Source organism: Dreissena polymorpha, chromosome 2 (assembly GCF_020536995.1).
Source record: "Dreissena polymorpha isolate Duluth1 chromosome 2, UMN_Dpol_1.0, whole genome shotgun sequence".
In the NCBI taxonomy this organism is placed as follows: domain Eukaryota; kingdom Metazoa; phylum Mollusca; class Bivalvia; order Myida; family Dreissenidae; genus Dreissena; species Dreissena polymorpha.
In genome coordinates this window covers 109,616,995-109,638,460 of record NC_068356.1, presented here as the reverse complement: position 1 = coordinate 109,638,460, position 21,466 = coordinate 109,616,995, and the positions used below count along the sequence as shown (strand labels likewise).

The 21,466-nt window shown below is 37.8% G+C and overlaps 1 protein-coding gene across 5 annotated transcripts in view; it reads right to left on the bottom strand.

The window, feature by feature from the left end:
• Nucleotides 1-1,275: 1,275 nt before the first annotated feature.
• The window catches only part of LOC127868469 (meiosis regulator and mRNA stability factor 1-like), a 105,976-nt gene continuing 85,785 nt past the window's right edge, over nt 1,276-21,466 (bottom strand). For all 5 annotated transcript variants that reach the window (XM_052410273.1, XM_052410274.1, XM_052410275.1 and 2 more), the window contains 8 exons: nt 19,994-20,085; nt 19,419-19,464; nt 18,565-18,767; nt 17,382-17,609; nt 16,453-16,656; nt 15,015-15,279; nt 14,285-14,509; nt 1,276-7,008 (listed from right to left, as the gene is read on the bottom strand). In XM_052410273.1, the coding sequence (XP_052266233.1) occupies nt 5,615-7,008; nt 14,285-14,509; nt 15,015-15,279; nt 16,453-16,656; nt 17,382-17,609; nt 18,565-18,767; nt 19,419-19,464; nt 19,994-20,085 (2,657 nt within the window). In that variant the 3' untranslated portion in view covers nt 1,276-5,614. The remainder of the gene's footprint in view (nt 7,009-14,284; nt 14,510-15,014; nt 15,280-16,452; nt 16,657-17,381; nt 17,610-18,564; nt 18,768-19,418; nt 19,465-19,993; nt 20,086-21,466) is intronic.

The window sequence follows — 21,466 nt, the reverse complement described above, 5'->3', positions numbered from 1 at the left end:
TATTTCACTGGGGTTTATGTTGAACAAAGAACTGGTGTCCAAATCTCAGTGCCAAAACCCTGTTTCTCAAGGGCAAGGGTGCTTGCATTTAGGCGAATGGGATATTCTTTGAAGTTGCGTTAGCTCACAAATAATGTAGAGGCAATTTTGCAAATTTGCGTTAAGTATGCTAGGAACCTTAACCCGTGACTGCCTGTGTGGATAACTGCAGTAAAATTAAGCAGACGACGAATGCTAGGAGCGTCTGCTCTAACCACCGCATCTGCCTGTTTATAGTTCCCACTGGTACACTACATAGTGTGTATGTATTCAAAAGTATTTAACAGCTTGTAAGACAACGTTGGCCAGTCTAGTGTTTATCATTAAAATCTGTACATGTTGGCTGCTTTCAGGGAAAAAAGGGCTTAATGCATGTCAAATAAGATTAGCCTGTGCACACTGATTAGCTGTATCAATGATTTGAAAAAAAAACACATCTCGGCCTGTGGTTTATGACACTCTTTATAAATTTTAATGGGTTGTGGTCATTTCAAACTTGCGATATAAAAAGCTATAACATAATTTTGAAAACTGAGTTGCGTCTAAGATAATACAACAGCGAACAAATTCAGTGCCTCCAGCGCTTTGATTGTATAATGCAGCAGAATTGAAATTGCATAAAACAGCTTGAGCAGTAAATTCAAATTGACAAGAGAGCACTTTTAAATTACATGTATTTAAATACAGATAAGGGTTATATGAGCAGCATTTTGAAAGTTAAAGATGTTTAAGTGTTTGAGTTTTAAATGGCATGTTTCGCATAAACAAAAAATCTTCCTTTATTAAACCCAATGTATGTTTCAAGCCATTTTGCATGCAAAATTCGTACAGGAGCATCAGAACTTTAGAATTTATTAAAAATCAGAATGGTATACCAAAATTTGCTCAGTTGCTGGTAAGTAACATAGATAGGCATGTAAATAATCAGGTACTTAAATTTGCAGGAAACCTGCGCATTAAAGTTAAAAATCACTAAAGCGGTGACAACAACTAGTGAATTTTTACCCTTTTATTGGTAAACCAATCATGCATTGTAAAAAATAGAATTGAAACGGTCATCACACTAAATTTCCTACATCTGTGTAGATTCAGCCATAGCTATTTTGAAATATTGTTTGTTATAGGTGTGGTCATTATTGGTGTGTGCATGCAAAAACAGCATTGGAACATTACAAAAAGCAACTTCTTGAAATATTATAGGTCTAAGATAAAAGAAAATAATAACAAAAGAAATACTGAAGTGTTTATTTTTATTCAGAAGCAACCGATATTAAATCAGCATAATAACATATTGTGTAGCTTGAAAGGAAACCATCTAATCTTTTTTCTTCAAACAATATTGATTTGTGGTTAAAGCCATGCCTGTTTTCTCTAAAGCAATATTGTTTTCTCAAAAACATAACTGTTTTGTAGCTGCAGATATTCCTACTTTCTCCAGAACAATATTGTTTTGTTGCTACAGCTATGTTTGTTTTCTCTTAAACAAAACTGCTTTGTAGCGACAGCTATGCCAGTTTTCTATAAAACAATATTGCTTTGTAGCTACAAATATGCATGTTTTATCTAAAACAAGGGACAAAATTGTCACAAAACCAGGTTTTCAATGTGAAAAAAGTCTGATAAAGGGAGACAACTCAAACTGAACTGATTGTTTATAATTAACCCCCTCTGTTTCAAAATAAATATATTTTTAGTCGTGGTGACCTTGACCTTTGAGATATTGACGTAATTATTTCGTGCGACACTCCGTCCCATGATGGTGAACAAATGTGCCAAATGATTTTAAAATCTCACCATAAATGACAGTTATGGCTTGCACAAGCTCATTTATGGCCATTTTTGACCTTTGAACTCAGTGACCTTCACCTTGGAGATATTGACGTAATTCTTTCGCGCGACACACCTTCCAATGATGGTGAACAAAATGCCCATATGATTTTAAAATCTAAATGAATGACATAGTTATGGCCCGGACAAGCTCATCCATGGCCATTTTTGACTTGAACTCAAAGTGTGACCTTGACCTTGGAGATATCGACGTAATTCTTTCGCGCGGCACACCGTCTAATGATGGTGAACAAATGTGCAAAATGATTTTAAAATCTCACAATGAATTACAAAGTTATGGCCCGGACAAGCTTGTTCCGCCCGCCCGCCCACCCACATTCGCCAATCTAATAACCAGTTTTTTCCTTCGGAAAACCTGGTTTACAAAACTGCTAAGTAACTAAATCTATGCTGGTTTTCTCTACAACAGTATTGTTATTTATCAATATTTATATCTGTTAAAAAAAAGCAATATTGCTAGACCACCACAAGGCTGTTTGTTTCGAAACTGTGTTACAATATATTTCTTGAAACCATCATAATGCAGCCTTTTTGAGCTTTTATACATTAATCCAATATAAATAACCACATATTTATTTCTCATGAAACCAAGCTTGCATAAGTGGTTGCCAAGTTTGTTTTCTTTACATCAACTATAACTACGTGTAAGAAGTTACATTAACTTACACTGTGTAGCACAAATCACAACTTTATAGATAGTAAATGCAATTTGGAATAATCAACTTACATCTGGAATATATCCCGTAGCAATACACGATACATACAAAGTCATGTAAGTGAGAAAGAACAAGGTAAACATACAAAAGTCCATGTGTATATAAATTTACGGAAGTTTTCATGAAAATCATAAATGACCATAATTCTGAAGACATCTATGAAACCAGACGAAAACAATTGACACTAGCTAGCTTTTCATCAAGACAAACCAATTTATTGGCTTTTACCTATAAAATAGAGCATTCTATTCATCTTCACATACCCTCAATGCAAGAATATTATTTTGAATTGTTTTTGCAAAGCTTTTATGACTAGAAACAAAATAAATGAAATAAGAAACTCATGTCTTCAGTTTCCTTTTAAAACTGAACACTGCTTGTCACATACGGTATGCGATGCAGTTTTATTTGCCGATATCTTACAAACACATAATATACAGAAAATACATTTCAGCAACAAACTCCAAAACTTATCGTACAAAAACTGCATAAGTTTATACTGTAAATAAACATATATACACTCGACAAATCTTTCATTATGTCCTCATACATAACATATTATTTTGTACTTCCATACAATTGAAGACTTCATAAATTTACGATCAGCAAATTTATACACAAAATGTACACAAGTTCAGTAACAAGCATATTATTAAAACACTGTTTCAAAAACAAGCATAAGTACTTCTGTACTATTTTCTACCATAATGCAATTCATTTTTTATATTAAATATTTATCAGAACCATTGAATAAATCACAGCTAAAGTAATAAGTTAAATAAATTACTAATGTGTTTTTGGAAAAGACAAAAATATAATAATTTTTAGAAAAAAAAGAATACAAAAACAATTATCATAGATACAATTGATAAATATAGTTCATAGATATTTAAGGTATATTGTTAAGTTCTTGAAATAGGTTAAGATGAATATTAACAAACATTATACAGTAATGCTTAATATATATATGCTAATTCAATCGGAAATAATCAAAACAACAATACTGTTTTCTAATTTTTTGTCCCTTAACCTTTTTTTCTTAAAATAATAAAATCTATTTACACAAAATCCTCAAACAATCTACATTTCTTAATGTTAAGTTCAAAAATTATTTAAATTACAAAAATCATCAATATGATTGGCAAGAATTTAATTCTTAACTTTAAATTCTCATTAACTTTTTGGCTATTTAAATACATCTTATAACAAGTGGATTTTACAATGTATCAAAATAAAGTCTTTGAAAATGATTATTAAAGTTTAAACAATAAAACACTAATCATCCAAAACAAAAATTTATAATACATAGACGTCAATTTAACCATGCACTTAATTAATTAAGCTCTAGAAAATATACAGTTATATTCTGTCATATATCATTAAAGTTTATGAAATTCAATTGATGATTTAGTTTACATTATGTTGTTCATACTTAAAATCTACATATATGTATATCAAATAACATAACATAAATTGCATGTTTTTTTTCATGCCAAAGGCACCAAATATAGCACAACATAAAAATATGTTATCAGTGTATCTTCAGGCAGTAAAGTGTATAGTGTCCTAATTGCATCTAAAAAATAAATGGTTGGTATTTAGCCGTATGTTCACATTGTTACCACTCAAAAACCAAAATCAGTCATAGGCTAAAAGGAGATCGGTTAAGAATGTATCCAATGAAGCCATGACCTTCTTTCATGCCAATTTAATTAATTAAACACTGACCCAAAAAAGACTTCCCAAAAACGTAACCAGGCAACAAGATATTTTTTCTTTTGTCTGCCTGGTTTATGGTTTACAACAAGAGCTGTCACCATAGGATGACTTATGCCCCCTATAAACGCTTGATAGAAGTTATGAGCATTTTTCAAAACCTAAACGCAGATTTCGAAACCTTAACGCCGACCCTAACTTCAAGGTCAAGGTCACAGGGGTAAAAAAATTTGTGCGTATGGAAAGGCCTTGTCCATATACACATGCATACCGAATATGAAGGTTATATCTCATGGGACATAGAAGTTATAAGCATTTTTCGAAACCGAAACGCAGATTTCGAAACCTAAACGCGGACCCTAAGTTCAAGGTCAAGGTCACAGGGGTAAACATTTTTGTGCGTATGGAAAGACCTTGTCCATATACACATGCATACCAAATATGAAGGTTATATCTCAAGGGACATAGAAGTAATGTGCATTTTTCGAAACCTAAACGCAAAGAGTGACGGAAAGACGGACAGACAGACAGACAGACGGACAGACAGACGGACAGTCCAATCACTATAAGCCCCCTTTTCTTCAAAACGGCATAAAAACTTTGTTTCACTTTTTTCCTTAATAGCTCATCAGTCCATACCCTCTTTAATCCCAAACACATGATCATTGTTTCATTCATATCACTTGGTATATATCAATAATTTTTCTAAATTACAACAACAAATGATTGACAAAATCAGATCATAAATCAATTTACCATGGTGAGTGGTTAAATAAAAGCACACTAAATTGACTGTACATGTAGCACACTATGATTTGTTAGCACATTATCTATTGTTTTATCATCATAAAACATCTATATACATTAAATTTAAATTAAACAGAATAAGAAATACTCAAAATGTTCTGGAAAATTCATATCATTACCTTGTTAACTTTTTTCACTGTGTTTACATGCAGAGGAAAGGATAAAACAAAATAACAAATACTATTTTCACACAAAAGTCATACAAAGCTCTGAGAAGACTACCACACAAATATACAGCACCAGAAAGGTAACATATTGTTTTGCCACAATGACGCTGGAACCTGTTTTTTAATAGAAATTCCCGGTCTCTGAACAGTCCAAATTTATACACCCTTTTTAACCTAATTAAGGCTAAATGGTTCTTTCTTGACATAAATGTATTTAATATGAGAATGTCCAGAAGATCTATTAATTTAATGCTCAAACTTAAATATTTGCAAAGAAGACTTCAAGCCTACTCTAGCTTTCAATTGATAATATACAATCTATTATTCGACAGTTTGCCCAAACTTGGCTGCAATTCTAGAACGGCGTTTGTTAATCGAGCTATTTCCAGATTCATCACTCAGTGAGCTGGCGCTCAGTCTTGACGTTTGACATTTCTTCTTCATAGGTGACAGATCAAGACTCTCAGCGAAGCTCGAATCTGACTTGACTGAACTAGTTTCAATTGGCTGATCTTGCCTGAACACTGCCTCATAGCACATGCAATCCTCGGCAATGCAATTGCCCAGCTTATGTTCTATATCATGCTTGGTGGTTTTTCCTGGAATGATTCTCTCGGTATTGCCCTTTGGATTTCCTGGATATTCCATTTTCAAGACCTCCCAGTTCCCTTTAATGTCTGCACCACCACTGTCATATTCATCTGCATATTTTGCCTTCAGCCCATCACCAATTTGGGACCATTTCTTGGAATCTATGTCACTAAAGTCATCAGTGATTGTATCAGCAGAGAACGACTCGCTGTTGTCAATGCTCGCCTGTGGGGTTGTAGTCTCAATATCGTTACTCGTATCTGTCTCGCCGTGCTCACTGGATTTTGGCTTTGATTGAGCAAGTGAGGCCAAAACCTTTCGAACATCGTCAGGACTTTTTGATGGCAACTCAATGTTTGACGACTTTGACTGGAACTGCTTTGAGTACCAGTAGGATCCAGGCTGAAGGGAGTGAGAGACTGAATTATCAGGAAGTGGGGATTGCCTTTCATTATCTTTAATGGTAAGATAGTTTTGCTCAGTTGGTGATTCCCTCTGCTCTCTAGTTGGTGATTCCCTCTGCTCTCTAAGTATTGTTGAATCTGTGTCTGTTCTTCTGAGAAGTTTTACTCCTTTCGTTTTGTCCATGTTATCACCTGAGGCGTCACATATCTGCTGTGATTCTCTCAAGTATGTTAGAGTCGACGCCAAACTATGAATAGCATACTGATGCTGCGTGCCATCTTTGTCCATTTTTTCAGTGACTGGTTTTTTCCTTTTATTGTCCTGTTTATTTTGCAAATAAAGTTCTTCATTTTTAACTTCTTCCTCATCTTCATTTCTTCTAGAAATTTTCTCTTTCCCCGTGGTCTCTCCTTTGTGTACGTTTTCAAGTAGACTCAGAGCTGCCATATTGTCTGCAATTCCAGCATTCTTGATGCTCTTGCTGACTTCCTGTAACTGGCTTGGACTGGCTGCCCACCAGCCTTCTTTCAGAAGATCTAAAGTTGATTTAGGAGCCCTTGCCCCTTCTGGGGCCTTTCCTGATCCACCTATGTCATCTGCAGTTGGCAAAAACTGAGCGGCTAACTGCAGAAGCTGTGATGTGGGGGTTTGGCAAAGGGGAGTTTGTTGTTGACTTTTTTCCTCTTCACATATTGAAGCAAAAATGGTGTCACGATAGTCTGCCAAAAAAATGCAAAATCAAAAATATTTGTTCTTTGCTTTGTTTCAAATTAAATTCTAAAGTTATGTCACATTTACCCAAATTATTCAAATTGTTATAAAAATTACCCTTTTAAATAAAACACGCACATAATTTAGAAAATATAATAACTTGAGTTGTTTATTGTAAAACAAGTGCAAAAAAGGAAGCTGCATTTTGATAAATTAAAACAATTTTTTTTAATAAAATTCATTTTAATTATTAAATACTTACCTGTTATCGTATGCTTATACTTTCCAAGGGGAAATAACTCATCCGGAATTTTAACTGGGAATCCGCCACCTCAATACCGTAATACAGGCCAGGTTAAACATAGTGCATTGCAACCTAGCCAAAAATCTGTAACCAACCCTCAATATTCTTTCAATATATATACAAAAATATTAATCGAATAGCGGGGTGGGAGGTGGGACTTACCGATAACAGGTAAGTATTTAATAATTAAAATGAATTTTATTTAAAAAATTTGTTTTAATGTCATAAATACTGACCTGTTATCGTATGCTGATTTTGCAGCTGCGGTGGGAAGGTTCGTATATATTTTCCCAACACAGTAGAACCCATAAACAGGGTTATCAGCTAATGATATCAAGTAATCTTCGTTAAAACGGTATTAATTATAACTTCTCGGACAGAGTAATATGTCTATGTCGTAAAGAAAACTACCGTTAGTGAAACCACAACAAGCCCAAACGTATACAAATTGTATTGTTGGCACTTCAGAAAACGAAGATAAAAAGATGACAAGGTGGTCGGATTCCTCCAGTAAACAGCTTAGAGCACGTCAAAAAGTGGGGTGTGATTAATATATGCCCACAAAACAGACAGAGCTCTTAATTCATGCGGTCAGATCCTAAAAAGGAATGAATCCTTAGATAGGATAAGATTAACTTTCCTTAGTCGAGGTCTAACCCCGAGAAATAGAAGCCGCAGACACATCTCCCCCCCCCCCTTTTTTGGGGAAATGAAGAGTGTCTTTGAGAACCTCGAATGGACTTCTGACTAACACTGCTGAGATAGAACTTCAAAGCCCTGATTGCCCAAAGAAGTTTATCCTCATCTTCATGACTACCAGTTTAAGAAAACTTGGAAACTTGAAGGTAGAAGCCATATAGAGGACTTGATATTAAGCAAGGAATCCTGGCTGACACAACAAAGTGAAAACGACAATAGATCCAACTGGAATTGGTCGTATTCAACAGAAAAAGCATGAATTTCACTTCTCCGTATGGTAAAAGCCATAATAAGAAGGAAAACCGTCTTAAAATTATATTGGAACTGTTAATAAGCCTGATGAAAAAGGTTCATAGGGAGCTCATTAAGCATCCCAACATGTTACACAAGTCAAAACCGCTTAAGAAGGTAAAGGAACGAAAAACATAGTGTTGACGTTCCATAGTTTGGATCAGTTCCAAAATAGGTAAGACAGCACAGAGTTGCGATGACTTACACAAAACAAGGTATACGAAAGCATAATCTCTATCCTTTGATGAAGAAAAGAACAAATTTCTTATCATCAAGAAAAAGATGAGAAAAACCTCTATGTATCTAGCAAAGTGATTAAGGTAATAACTATGCTCTCAATTACCCAGTAAAAAAATGAATTTCCATAGAACCTTTATACAGTTCTGATGGAATTATCCTTGCACAAGTAACAAGGATTGAAACTCTAACAGAAAAACGTTCTTCTGTAGAGATAACTAAAAGTTATTAATGGCCAGACATGAAGTGGCACATGTTTGGATCAGTAAAAATATGTCTCGGTGAGATATGATATTTGACCTGTGAAGAAGTTTCCTGAAAATAATTGTACAGGAGACTTAAAAGGTCGTAGAACCATAATCCCATGGTTCATTAAGTATATTTCATGAAATTATGGCAAAAACTCAGTTATTGCAAAAACTCACCAAGAAGGCAAGATATTCCAGTTTATGTCAATGGACGAATGTATAACAATCGCACACCCTGCTGGATCGATTTCTGTGAACTGCATTGTTGACGTTGTGCAGCATACCGGTATACACTGCGATATACGATCGCATAACGCTAATAACTAGCGTTTGATGATAAACAACATTCTTTGATATACTATGTACACCATGCAACTCGTCTGCAACTTCACTGCCGCGCATGCGCAATTACATTATTGAACCCAACGGAAAAATAATTCGAAAGAAAGAACTGCAGGACAAAACGTCCAACAGGGCGTTGAGACGAACTGGTATGAGAAAGACGATAGAGAAAATTTGTTGTTCTTGCAAAGAACGAATAAGTTCCTGATTTCCAGTTACAAGGAGTGATAATATGATCACCTCCGTGTCTGTAAGTAAACCACGACCGATGTGTGATAGTTGAAACCATCACAAAGGAATCGTGAAAATGTGTTGTAAATGAAAAACAGCTAAAAAGAATTTTCGCTTTTCAAGATGTAGATGTGCAGGTGATATTCGTTAGGATACCACATAATTGAGAAAATCAAGATACGTTGTTCTATGTGATCGTCCATAACCTTATCTGCTCACATCTGTTTAAGATGTAAGGAAGGTTGTGGTAGAATAAACTATATTCTTGCCAAGATAATCTTCTAGTCTAGACACCACTGAATAGTGGTAAATAATGACAAAAAGATGGAAATCTGTGTCATTAAATAATCCCGAGATTAATACAATTATCTTAAAAATAAAGCTGAAACGGACGTAAGAAAGACGTCTCAGCAGAAGGACCGGTGACCGGACCGGTAAATACCGACCGGTGACCGGAACCATTTGTCAAGGATGGGTGGGCAAAGAAACCACGGCAAGCCGAACTTTCCCACTCCAAACACACTTGAAAATTGGTAGAATAGGACAGTGTTTAACACTTATAAGTTTATGACCTATCTACAGAATATAGCCTCTTCTTGAACCAATAACAGGCGCCTTTAAAATCCTGGATAATACAGGTCGCGAAGTCATCGATTTGCGAAGTACGGAAATATGATTGATAGTGGTACCTCCGGAATCGGAGGTGTGATGGCAGAAAAAGGTGAAAACCCTAGGGGTAACCTTAAGCGGGTCCACGCTTGCCGGTAGAATGCATGGAAGTCTTAAATTCTGACTTGATTAATCCATTTACTTCAAGACTTCTAACCGGGACGAATTCCGAAAGGCCAGAAGTGTAATAGAAGAATAACTTTAAGATGAGGTCCCTCCAGATCCTATGATCTAAGATCTGAGTTCAATAGCTCCTAAACCTTCTACAAGACTGTAGCCGCTATGCGGTCAATCTGATAGGCAATCCTATGTATCAGAACTCTTGTTGATTCCAGTAGCTTGAAAATATGCACTGCCGTAGGAGCAATAGAAAAGCAGAACTTGATACAAATGTCGTCTTGCTAATCCTGCTAGCGTCATTAATGTGTCCCAACTGTTCCGTGACACTGACTGCAAAGTCTGTAGCCGACAGGTAAAGGCGGTTAAAACAATTCATCCTTCGGGTCTCGAACATAAATTAATAGAGGTCAAATAGTAATGTTCGACCCCAATGCTAGTCTCCGAGCCCACTTCAGCCGATCTATCTGCAAGACCAGTAGTCTGCATGTAGCCGGTTGAGATAGATGTACAAATAACAGATATAGCATGATTTGGTAACCGTCGCCAGTAGAACATCAGTATTGAAAAACACAAAAAGTCATGTAGATTGTTGAATCCTTAAAATATAGTATTCAATACAATCATAGCCAGGGGTATACAACTATGTAATGTAGACGATACCCGTGATACTAAAAATTGACCGATGAAAACACAGTGGAATAGCGGTAATTGGTAAGTGGTGACCGAACCGGACCGGTCAATGACCGGTAACTGTAGCCCGGTGAACGGACCAGTCATAATATGACCGGTGACGTTACCAGTTAAAGACCGAACAAGGGACAAAATTGTCACAAAACCAGGTTTTCATTGTGAAAAAAAAATCTGATAAAGGGAGAAAACTCAAACTGAACTTTTGAAATGAACAAACAAAATTAACCCCCTTTGTATTTTTTTTGTTTTTTTTTTAAATCTATTTTTAGTCGTGGCGACCTTGACATTGGAGATATTGACGTGATTCTTTCGTGCGACACACCGTCCAATGATGGTGAACAAATGTGCCAAATGATTTTAAAAGCTCACAATGAATGACATAGTTATGGCCAGGACAAGCTCATTTATGGCCATTTTTGACCTTTGAACTCAAAGTGTGACCTTGACCTAGGAGATATCGACGTAATTATTTCGCGCGACACACCGTCCAATGATGGTGAACAAATGTGCCAAATGATTTTAAAATCTGACAATGAACGACATAGTTATGGCCCGGACAAGCTTGTTCCGCCCGCCCGCCAGCCCGCCAGCCAGCCCGCCAGCCAGCCCGCCAGCCAGCCAGCCAGCCAGCCAGCCCGCCCGCATTCGCCAATCTAATAACCAGTTTTTTCCTTCGGAAAACCTGGTTAAAAATGGTGGAATCCATATGGTCTGTTATCAATGTCAAGCACTGCTCGGAAAAGAAGATCATGCCAAAAAATCCAATCCGATGGCGATGAGACATCACTTATTCTGACCGGTGATCAGTGATCGGTGATATGACTGATGAATGGTGACCGATGTCCGGTGATCGGGACCGGTATAATATAACTGCGTCAGAATGGAAATATCTGGTGCAGAAGAATGACCATCCACGAAGTCATCTGATAATGTTAACCGGAAAACAACGGTAGATTATCAGTATTAATAGGCATAAGTGTCCTTGTAGTCGTAGTGGAGAAAAGAACAGCTTATCCCGAAGCCTGAATGTTAAACGAACTAGTGTTCGTATACAACTACGGCTCGGTGACTGCAACATGTGTGGATGCCATAAGAAGAACCATCACACGTGGAATGGAGACATGATATTCATAAAGGAATAAAATGGAGAACGTCGATATGACCAGTAGGTTCATTAACGCCTACGTGAGAAGTGGCGACATCCATATAACTTCGATGCCGAAATATTGTTCGGCTACGCTGGAAATATTGTCTTCTACAATATTGTCTCCGTGAGCATTGACATGATCGCTTACGAGCGTATCAACGCCGAGAACTGCTCAATGAAGGAGAGGTACATGTATGTTCGATAACTATCCAGTGGTGCTCAATGCAGTCCGCTGATGTCTACGTGAAGGTTGACGACGTCCTCGTTTCCTGCGATGTCGAGATCTGGATCGGCCGAGATGTGGATCGGCTGCGATGAGACCGAGATCTTCTAGAATAACGTCTCCGTGAGTGACGACGTGATCGCTTACGAGAGCCGCGACGATGAGAACTGCTCGACGAAGAAGAGCGTGTCCGATGTCTAATCCTTGATGAAGACGATGTATTCAACGAAGAATAGGAGAATAATTCAATGAAGAAGACCGAGTTCTTCTTCTTGACCGGTGACTGGTGTTATCGGTGGCAGGCCTAACTGATGACTGTTGAACGGTGACCGGAGCGGTGATCAATGACCGGACCGGTGACATGACCTGACCGGTGACATTACCGGTGACCGGACCGGACCGGTGACATGACCGGTGACCGGACCGGTGACATGACCGGTAACCGGACCGGACCGGTGACCGGTGATCAATGACCGGACCGGTGACCGGACCGGACCGGTGACATGACCGGTGACCGGACCGGTGACATGACCGGTGACCGGACCGGTGACATGACCGGACCGGTGACCGGACCGGACCGGTGATCAATGACCGGACCGGTGACCGGACCGGACCGGTGACCGACGGTGACATGACCGGTGACCGGACCGGACCGGTGACATGACCGGTGACCGGACCGGATGACATATGACCGGTGACCGGACCGGTGATCAATGACCGGACCGGACCGGTGACATGACCGGTGACCGGACCGGCCGGTCAGACGTCGATCAATGGTCCGTGATCAACGTCCCCGGTGACGTACCAGGTCATATCATGACCAGTGTTGTCACCGGATAATGACCGTATGGCGGATGCCAAATGGTCCGGCATTGGTCGATGTCCTTGACCAATGCCATCGGGCAAAGACCGGCTGACGGGTGTCGCCATATGGTCTGATGTTGACCGACTGTCTAAGAGACTTAGCATAGTACGGTCGCGATCGTGCCCGATACCCGGTGACTGATACTGCAACTATCATCCATGATCTGCGGGTATTTATCCACCGTCCAATGATGGTGAACAAATGTGCCAAATGATTTTAAAATCTGACAATGAACGACATAGTTATGGCCCGGACAAGCTTGTTCCGCCAGCCCGCCAGCCAGCCAGCCAGCCCGCCAGCCAGCCAGCCAGCCAGCCCGCCCGCATTCGCCAATCTAATAACCAGTTTTTTCCTTCGGAAAACCTGGTTAAAAACAAGAGCAAAGCATATTCAACCATAAACTGGTCACAGACCAGATTATCATACGGCACATAAAATCATTATTTGACCATAATGAAAATTATAATAATACTGCCGTAGATCATAAATTAAACAAAAGTTTAATTCAAAACAGATGAAAAATAAAATGACGATCAATTAGATTGTCATACGGAACGTTAAAATCATTATTGCACACAATGGCAAATGATAAACAATCTGTCAATAGAAGAACACGCTTTGCACGATCTCGTAACACATTAGAAGAACATGCTTTGCACGTTCTAGCAATTTATTAGAAGAGCACGTTTTGCACGTGGTCGTTTGCGCCTGAAAACACCCAGCATGGTAGACATAAACCATTGTTCGATAAAAACAAGCATGGCTTACCTTTTACAAATGAAACAAAATCCATTAAATCCACACAAATTAATCCGAATGAGAAATAAAAAGATAAATAACACAATTTATCTATTCAAAACCCCATTCAACCAAGTGAAAAACAATATTTTAATTCAGAGCCGTAAAAGACACGTATACACCTGGTTGATCCGGAAAGAATATTGAGGGTTGGTTACCGATTTTTGGCTAGGTTGCATTGCACTATGTTTAACCTGGCCTGTATTACGGTATTGAGGTGGCGGATTCCCAGTTAAAATTCCGGATGAGTTATTTCCCCTTGGAAAGTATAAGCATACGATAACAGGTCAGTATTTATGACATTAAAACAAACTTGAATTGTAATGTTGGCATAATAAAATATATAATAGGAAAATATTCTTTCCATTACGGAAAATGCTTAATTTCCAGTTATCACAACTTTTTTGTGGTATCACCTACCAGGATTTGAATCAAATTTTATCAAATCAATGTGCGCCCCAAAACTGTCTGGCCTCAATGCAGGGGAGGGCATTCCAGATGGAACATGCTCGTCCAGAATGTCCTGGGGGCGGAACTTTTGCTCAGTGGTTGTGTCTTCATCGGTCAGGGCGGAGCCAGAGTCATTGGAGGGCGTGTCAGAATCAGGGCGGCTGCTGTAGGACTCATCAATGATTGGAAGACTACCTGGAAATAGGAGACAAAATATATGAAATGTGAGGCAATATTTCTATCTAAAAAGTAATGTTCATTTCCTTTTGTTTACCAGTATCTTTAAAAACAAGAGATGTGTTTGTCAGAAACACAATGTCCCCTACTGCGCCGCTTTGATTTTTTTTTACCTTTGACCTTGAAGGATAACCTTGACCTTTTACCACTCAAAATGTGCAGCTCCATGAGATACACATGCATGTCAAATATCAAGTTGCAATCTTCAATATTGCAAAAGTTATGGCCAATAAAGTTTTCGGACAGACGCACAGACTGACAGATGAACAGTTCAACTGCTATATTCCACCCTACCGGGGGGCATAAAAAAGTTTAACTGAGTAAAAAATGGGTTTCAATTAAAGATCCCAGAACACTTTTCACCCTGTTACCGGTACTCTTCATAATGTATCAAATATTTATTTTCAGAAATCTTATAAAAAGTGCTTAACCAATAATTTCCAAGCAAACAAAACAATTGTACCCTGCAAGTCTCCAGACAAATGCACCACTTTCCGGTTCCCCTTTCCTTTCATGGCCACAACATGTGGAATAGCCATGAGCAGGGCCACGATGGTTGGGAACCCATACAGGGCAGGTTTAATCTCTACACAGAAGTGCTCGTAGAACAGTTTCTCAAGTTGAGCGAGCATGATTTTCCCATGGGCATGCAGCAGAATGCGAAGGTCACGTGCAAGGGTTTGTAGCGGTGTGAGACTGATCACGCCAGATTCGTCATCACCACTGATCTGTGAATGTGACGAAGAACATGTATGTTACTTCTTTTAAATGAGATTTTGGTTTGTAACCAAAATGCAAACCAATGCAAACTTCAAAATGTCAAGATTGGTAAAGAACAAGACCTGTGTTTGTGAAACACAATGCCCCCTTCTGCACTTTAAAGCTGCACAGCATTCATTTAAGAGAAAATTGTTAAGTCCAAGCCCATAACTTCGCTAAAAATGAAGACGAATCTTGAACTTAATCTATTAGTCATGTAAGTAGACTCACACACCAAAAATCAGCTGAATATCTAAAAGTGTTTGATAAAAAAACTTATGGGAAATGGGTATTTTAGAGAATATTTTTTAAGTCAACGCCCCATAACTTCGCAAAAAATCAATGGCCCAGAGCGAAACCCAAACTTCATCTGTAAGTCATGTGGGTCATGTGTGTAAATCAGCTAAATATCTGAAAGCATTTCATAAAAAACTCAGGAGAGCGAAAAATGTCCATAGGCCCATAACTTCACCAAATATCAACTGACCGGAACAAAGCTCACACTTCATCTGTAAGTCATATAGGCATACTCACATTCAAGAATTCACCCTATTATCTTTAAGTGTTTGGTAAAAAAAACTCCAGAAAAAGATTATTATAGAGAAAATTTCAAAGTAAGTCCAAGGCTCATACGTTTGCCAAAAATTAACTGACCGGTAAGAAACTTACACTGCATCTGTAGGTCATGTAGGTCGACTCACCTACCAAAAATTAGCCCAATATCTAAAAGCGTTGCGTAAAAAAATCTACAGAAAACAGAATGAAAGACGGACTAACAGACAGACAGGCGAACATTGCGACTGCTATATGCCATCCTACCAGGTACATAAAAAGCAAAACACTTAATTGTCAAAGCAAAATACAAAGATTAACATTTTATTTAATTCAAGAGTTTAAGTTTCCTGGAATGATAAGGCTGTTTATCAAACTTTCCAACGTTGTTTGGCCCTAAAACATGTTTTTAAAATAAGTAAAGCTTTAAACAAAACCTCAGTGGGTAAGAAAGTGGAATTCCAACAGATCTACACAGGTACAGTCAACAAACTGCAAAGGACAATAGCTCACAAAAAATATTGAAAGTTGTACCCTAATGTTGGGTTTTGGGGCAATACCTGGGAACAACAATTATTATTTGACCTCACCTGAACATAATCCAGAAGCTCCTCCTTGATTTTTGTTATATTTGGCTCGGTGCCAAAAGTTGTCTTGTATCTGCTGGACAGCTCCATCAAAGGGAGGCTACCACCACTCTGGTCCATCAAGAGTTGCAGAACCTGGCGAGCCAAAGGGGGAGCACTGGTACGATCTGCGACCACGATGTACTCTCTGCCGTCATACACTTCCAGCTGATAAGGAGATTTGTTAAGTGGGAATATTAGAAAAGATGTCAATAAGCGGGATGACTAATTGACTTGTAATAAATTGTTCTTTTTTCTAGAACATAATAGGAGAAATATCATAATTAAACATGTAGACATAAAAAAACATTCATAACCATTCTTAAGGCATAACTATTAGAGGTAGCCATGGCAAAGTGGATTCAGTGTAAGCTAGCAAACGGGAGGTCACTTATTCTATCCCCAGCGTTCTTTAGATCTCCCCCAAAGACACCAAGTACTGGTTCAAGTCCCAGGAAATGAACTCGAGAGCATTTTAAATAAGCTTTAATAAGCCTTAAGCTTTCTTTGCAATAGAGCTAAAATAAACAGGTTGAAAATAATTTCATCTATTATTGTTCAGAAAACTTGGTTTTCTTTGGTAAAGCCAGGTGAAATGGTGACTTGTTCAATAGAATACCTGATTTAAAAAACAGTGAAATGAATTTGTTGCATGTTAACCTTAACCAGAGCATAGGGCGGACATGGACGCCAACATTTGGAAAATGGTCAGCTAAACACAGATGACATCTGTTAACAAAGGTAGGCTATGGTTACTCCTGTTATTATATTTATGCAAAGGAAATAATGTTACTTAGTCAGATAACACAGCTTCTTATCGACCCTGAACAATCAGATGCATGGTTGACGAGGAAATGCTATACTTTGACTAGTGATACAAATAAGACACTAACCTTCACAACGTGTTTAAGCTTCGACATCAGCTGCTGGGGATTGTGAACACGCAGGTCGCCCAGTGGGATAGCATAGCCGTAGAACTGCGTGTAGGCGGGCATCAGCTGGTCCAGCGGGTAACACTGCACCTTGCGATGCTTCAGAAGGGAGATAATCTGGTCTCCAACTACCTTTCGTAGCTTGCTCTCTGTCAGCTTGATTATTTTTTCTTCACCTTCATCATCAAGCTGAAGAGAGATTTCAATATGTAAGTGTCATTTGTTTTTTTAATGTATCTCAAAAAGGTCCAGTTAAAAAGATGCAATTTGGTCCAGCTTAGGAGTTTACCAATTCCAATTGTGCAAGGGAACACTGAAAATCATGAATTATTGTGGCATGAAGAGATGACAAAATCTGTACTCTTTTTAAGATTGAAAGGGTTTACAATACTGTTTGTTTGATGGATATCAATAGTACCACTTTTACCTTGACCTATAAGCAAGCCACATGGGGTTGGTGCACACCACACAGTCTTGATGATAGGATTATCATTTGTGCCCATTAATTTCAAAATCCCAGAATGCATGACAAAAAAATAACCCAAGAAAAATACACTTTCACAATATAAATACATGTATAAGGAATATGCAAAAACTCTGTCTACTGTGACCTTGACCTTGAAGTGAGCAGCATGGTAGTTACACCGACACATCATCTTGATGCAATGATCAATTGTGCCAATTTATTTTCAAATTCCATAATGCAAGAAAAAGTTATGAACCAGAAAAGAAAATTAAACACACATAAACAAACACACACACAAATATAAATTGGCACACACACATGGACAGGGGTAACACTGTAGTCTATTCTGGAATTATAAGTGAGGAGGCATACAAAGACATAAATCTGCGGGTACAATCATATTTGACCCATTTTAAAATCCATTCCAAATCACATTACATATCAACAATTTGGAATGAAACTTCCCTTGGTTCAGCGATGTTTAAACAAAGGTATTTAGTGTTTTTTTCAAAGTCTAGCTCAATCTCCGACAAATGTACATAGGGAAACAATTCAAGCATGTTATTCCAACTAAGAAAAATTCAAAATTATAACTCTGTAAGTTAATATTGAACATTATGGTGCTCTATAAAATTATGACAACAAAATAGAAAAGGTAAAGGCTAAATTTGTTTTAACCTCAATAACTTGAGGAAGAGCCTCCAGCAGGTCCAGCAGCTTGCTATAGCCATAGTCACTGACACGACACTGGCGCCCAAAGTGGTGGTGGTAGGCAGGAATCAGCTTAGAGAACAGCATCTTGCAGTGGTCGCTGTGCTTCAGTAGGTCAACGATCTCGAGCGAGAACTGCTTGATTCTCTCCAATTCCTCGTCTGTTGGCTCTGGGGTTACAGTCAACAAATGTGTTCTTATCCATAGTCCAGACATATATTTTGTGGGTTACAGTCCATGCATGTATTATTTTAAGAGCGAGTTAACAAATTACTTTACTTTTTGGGGTTACCATCAACATAATAAAGTATTTTATCACATGCCATACCCTGTTTCCCATGTAATATAACCATTACATATTTTTTTTATTACACGTGTGTAATACAACATTTGTAAGCGTTTTCATTTTCGTTTATTGACCAATCGCATTTTGTAATTTTGCTGAAATGACGTTGCAACGTCAAATGACGTCCCGAAATGTAAACAACATTCGGGATTTATCATTATGTTTGCTCATGTAAAAGCATGTGATAAAAAAGATCTGACACTTGTTGTCATATCATACCATATTTTATTTAACTCGTCCAGGAAATTCGTTAGCGCCAAAGGTTCGCTTACTAACAAAATTCCTGAACTCGTTTAATAAAATATGGTATGATATGACAACAAGTGCCAGATCCTATATTTATTTTAAGGGGTTAGAGTCCACAACATGAAAAAATATTATTTTCTGGGGTGAGTAAACAAACCAAACAATTATTATTTTCTGGGGTAACATCAATTAATTACATAGAAAAGTGAAAAGAAAAGCCAAAACTTACCAACACGAGGCAATGAAATCAAAGTATTGTGACCATCCTGTGTCATCTGAAAGAAAATAAAAACACGATTTATAAAATAACACATAAATCCTCAAAACTCTGAATACAACTTAACTTGAAGGAACAATTTAAAATCGCTGTGAATATGTCTAAAAAAGTAACCAAGTTTCATCATTCTAGTAGTTACACTTATTGGTACCTGGCACTCCAGAAGTTAAAACTTGAAATTGAAATCCGAAAGTTAACTATTTCTAACCCAACCCTTGAAAAAGATTCAAACAAGAGCTGTGTTTGTGAAACACAATGCCCCCTACTCCGCGGCTTTGAAGCCATATATTTGACCTTTGACCTTGAAGGATGACCTTGACCTTTCACCGCTCAAAATGTGCAGCTCCATGAGATACACATGCATGCCAAATATCAAGTTGCTATCTTCAATATTCCAAAAGTTCACCAAGGTTAAAGTTTTGGGACAGAATGACGGACAGACAGAATGACAGACAGTCCAAAAACAATATAACCCCGATCATTTGATCCAGGCGCATAAAAATATTTCAAGTGCAATGTAAACTTACAACCACTGTGTTAGGAGGAATGTCAGACAGCATGTCGTCCAGGTGACACATCCCGTACTCTATGATGTCCCAGCTCCTGTTGAACATCTTGCCTGAATACATACAATTGTTGTTCCAAAATAACCAATATTTAATACTTAATTTTTTCCAACAATAAAACAATAATATTGTTAATGAGTCTTTTTAAAAGATTGCATAAGACATTGCAAACAGGATACAGTAATGTATGTAAATATGCATCAAAATATACTTATTAATACATCTTTTATTATATATTCATAAAAAATAATGCCAGTGGCGTTACAATTTTGCTGTGAATAACAAAAAAGGGGCCAACACTAAGCTATGAAGAGTTTATTACGAGAATTCTTGAGCGTTAAGAAGACCTGTTTTGTAGCTGCTCTCCCTTACTTTGGGCATCTTCTCTTAATTAACTCTTAACTTATAAATGAAAAGCAATTTTAATATGTTTCCCACAAAGTATTGACATCATTTGGAAAACTGTTAATGAAACAGATATACAGTTATGAATATTAACGTTACATTTCGCATACAGAGTGGGTTGATTGCAAAATTAAAATCCGGTCATATGATCCGATAATCCAATCAGAACACAACCTTTCAGTTAAAACTAGAGCCTTGTCACAGACGTGACAAATACCCCCACATGCCGCATTGACACATAATATTTTGCATGTCGTCTTCACAAAAAACAGCCGACACCATGCTCAATTTTTAAAACGCACTAAGTGACCCCTTGACCTAGTTTTTGACCCATGTTCTAACTTGGCCTTAAGATCATCTCCATAAAACTTCTGACCAAGTTTGCTGAAGATCAGATGTAAACTACTTGAATTACAGAGCTGAACCCATGCTGAATGTTAAAAAACGCACTAAGTGACCCCGTGACCTAGTTTTAGGCCCGGAATGGCCCATGTTCAAACTTGTCCTAGAGATCATTTAGATAAAACTTGTGACCAAGTTTGGTGAGGATCGGATGAAAACTACTTGAATTAGAGAGCAGAAAACATGGTGAGGTTTAAAACTCACTAAGATACCCAGTGACCTTTTTTTTTACCCGGCATGACCCATATTCAAACTTGACCTAGACATCATCTAGATACAACTTCTGACCAAGTTTGGTGAAGATTGGATGAAAACCACTTGAATTAGAGAGCGGACAACATTGTGATGTTTAAAACGCACTAAGTGACCCCATGACCTAGTTTTTGACCCCGCAAGGCTCATGTTCAAACTTGGCCTAGACATCATGTAGGTACAACTTCTGACCAAGTTTGGTGAAGATTGGATGAAAACCAATTGAATTAGAGAGCGGACACTTAAAGGGACCGACAGACAAACCGACACCACCGACCGACCGACAGACAAGTTCACTCCTATACACCCCCCTAAACTTCGTTTGTGGGGGTATAATGAAAGAAGTTATAATTATTCTCAGATGAACCTGCATTT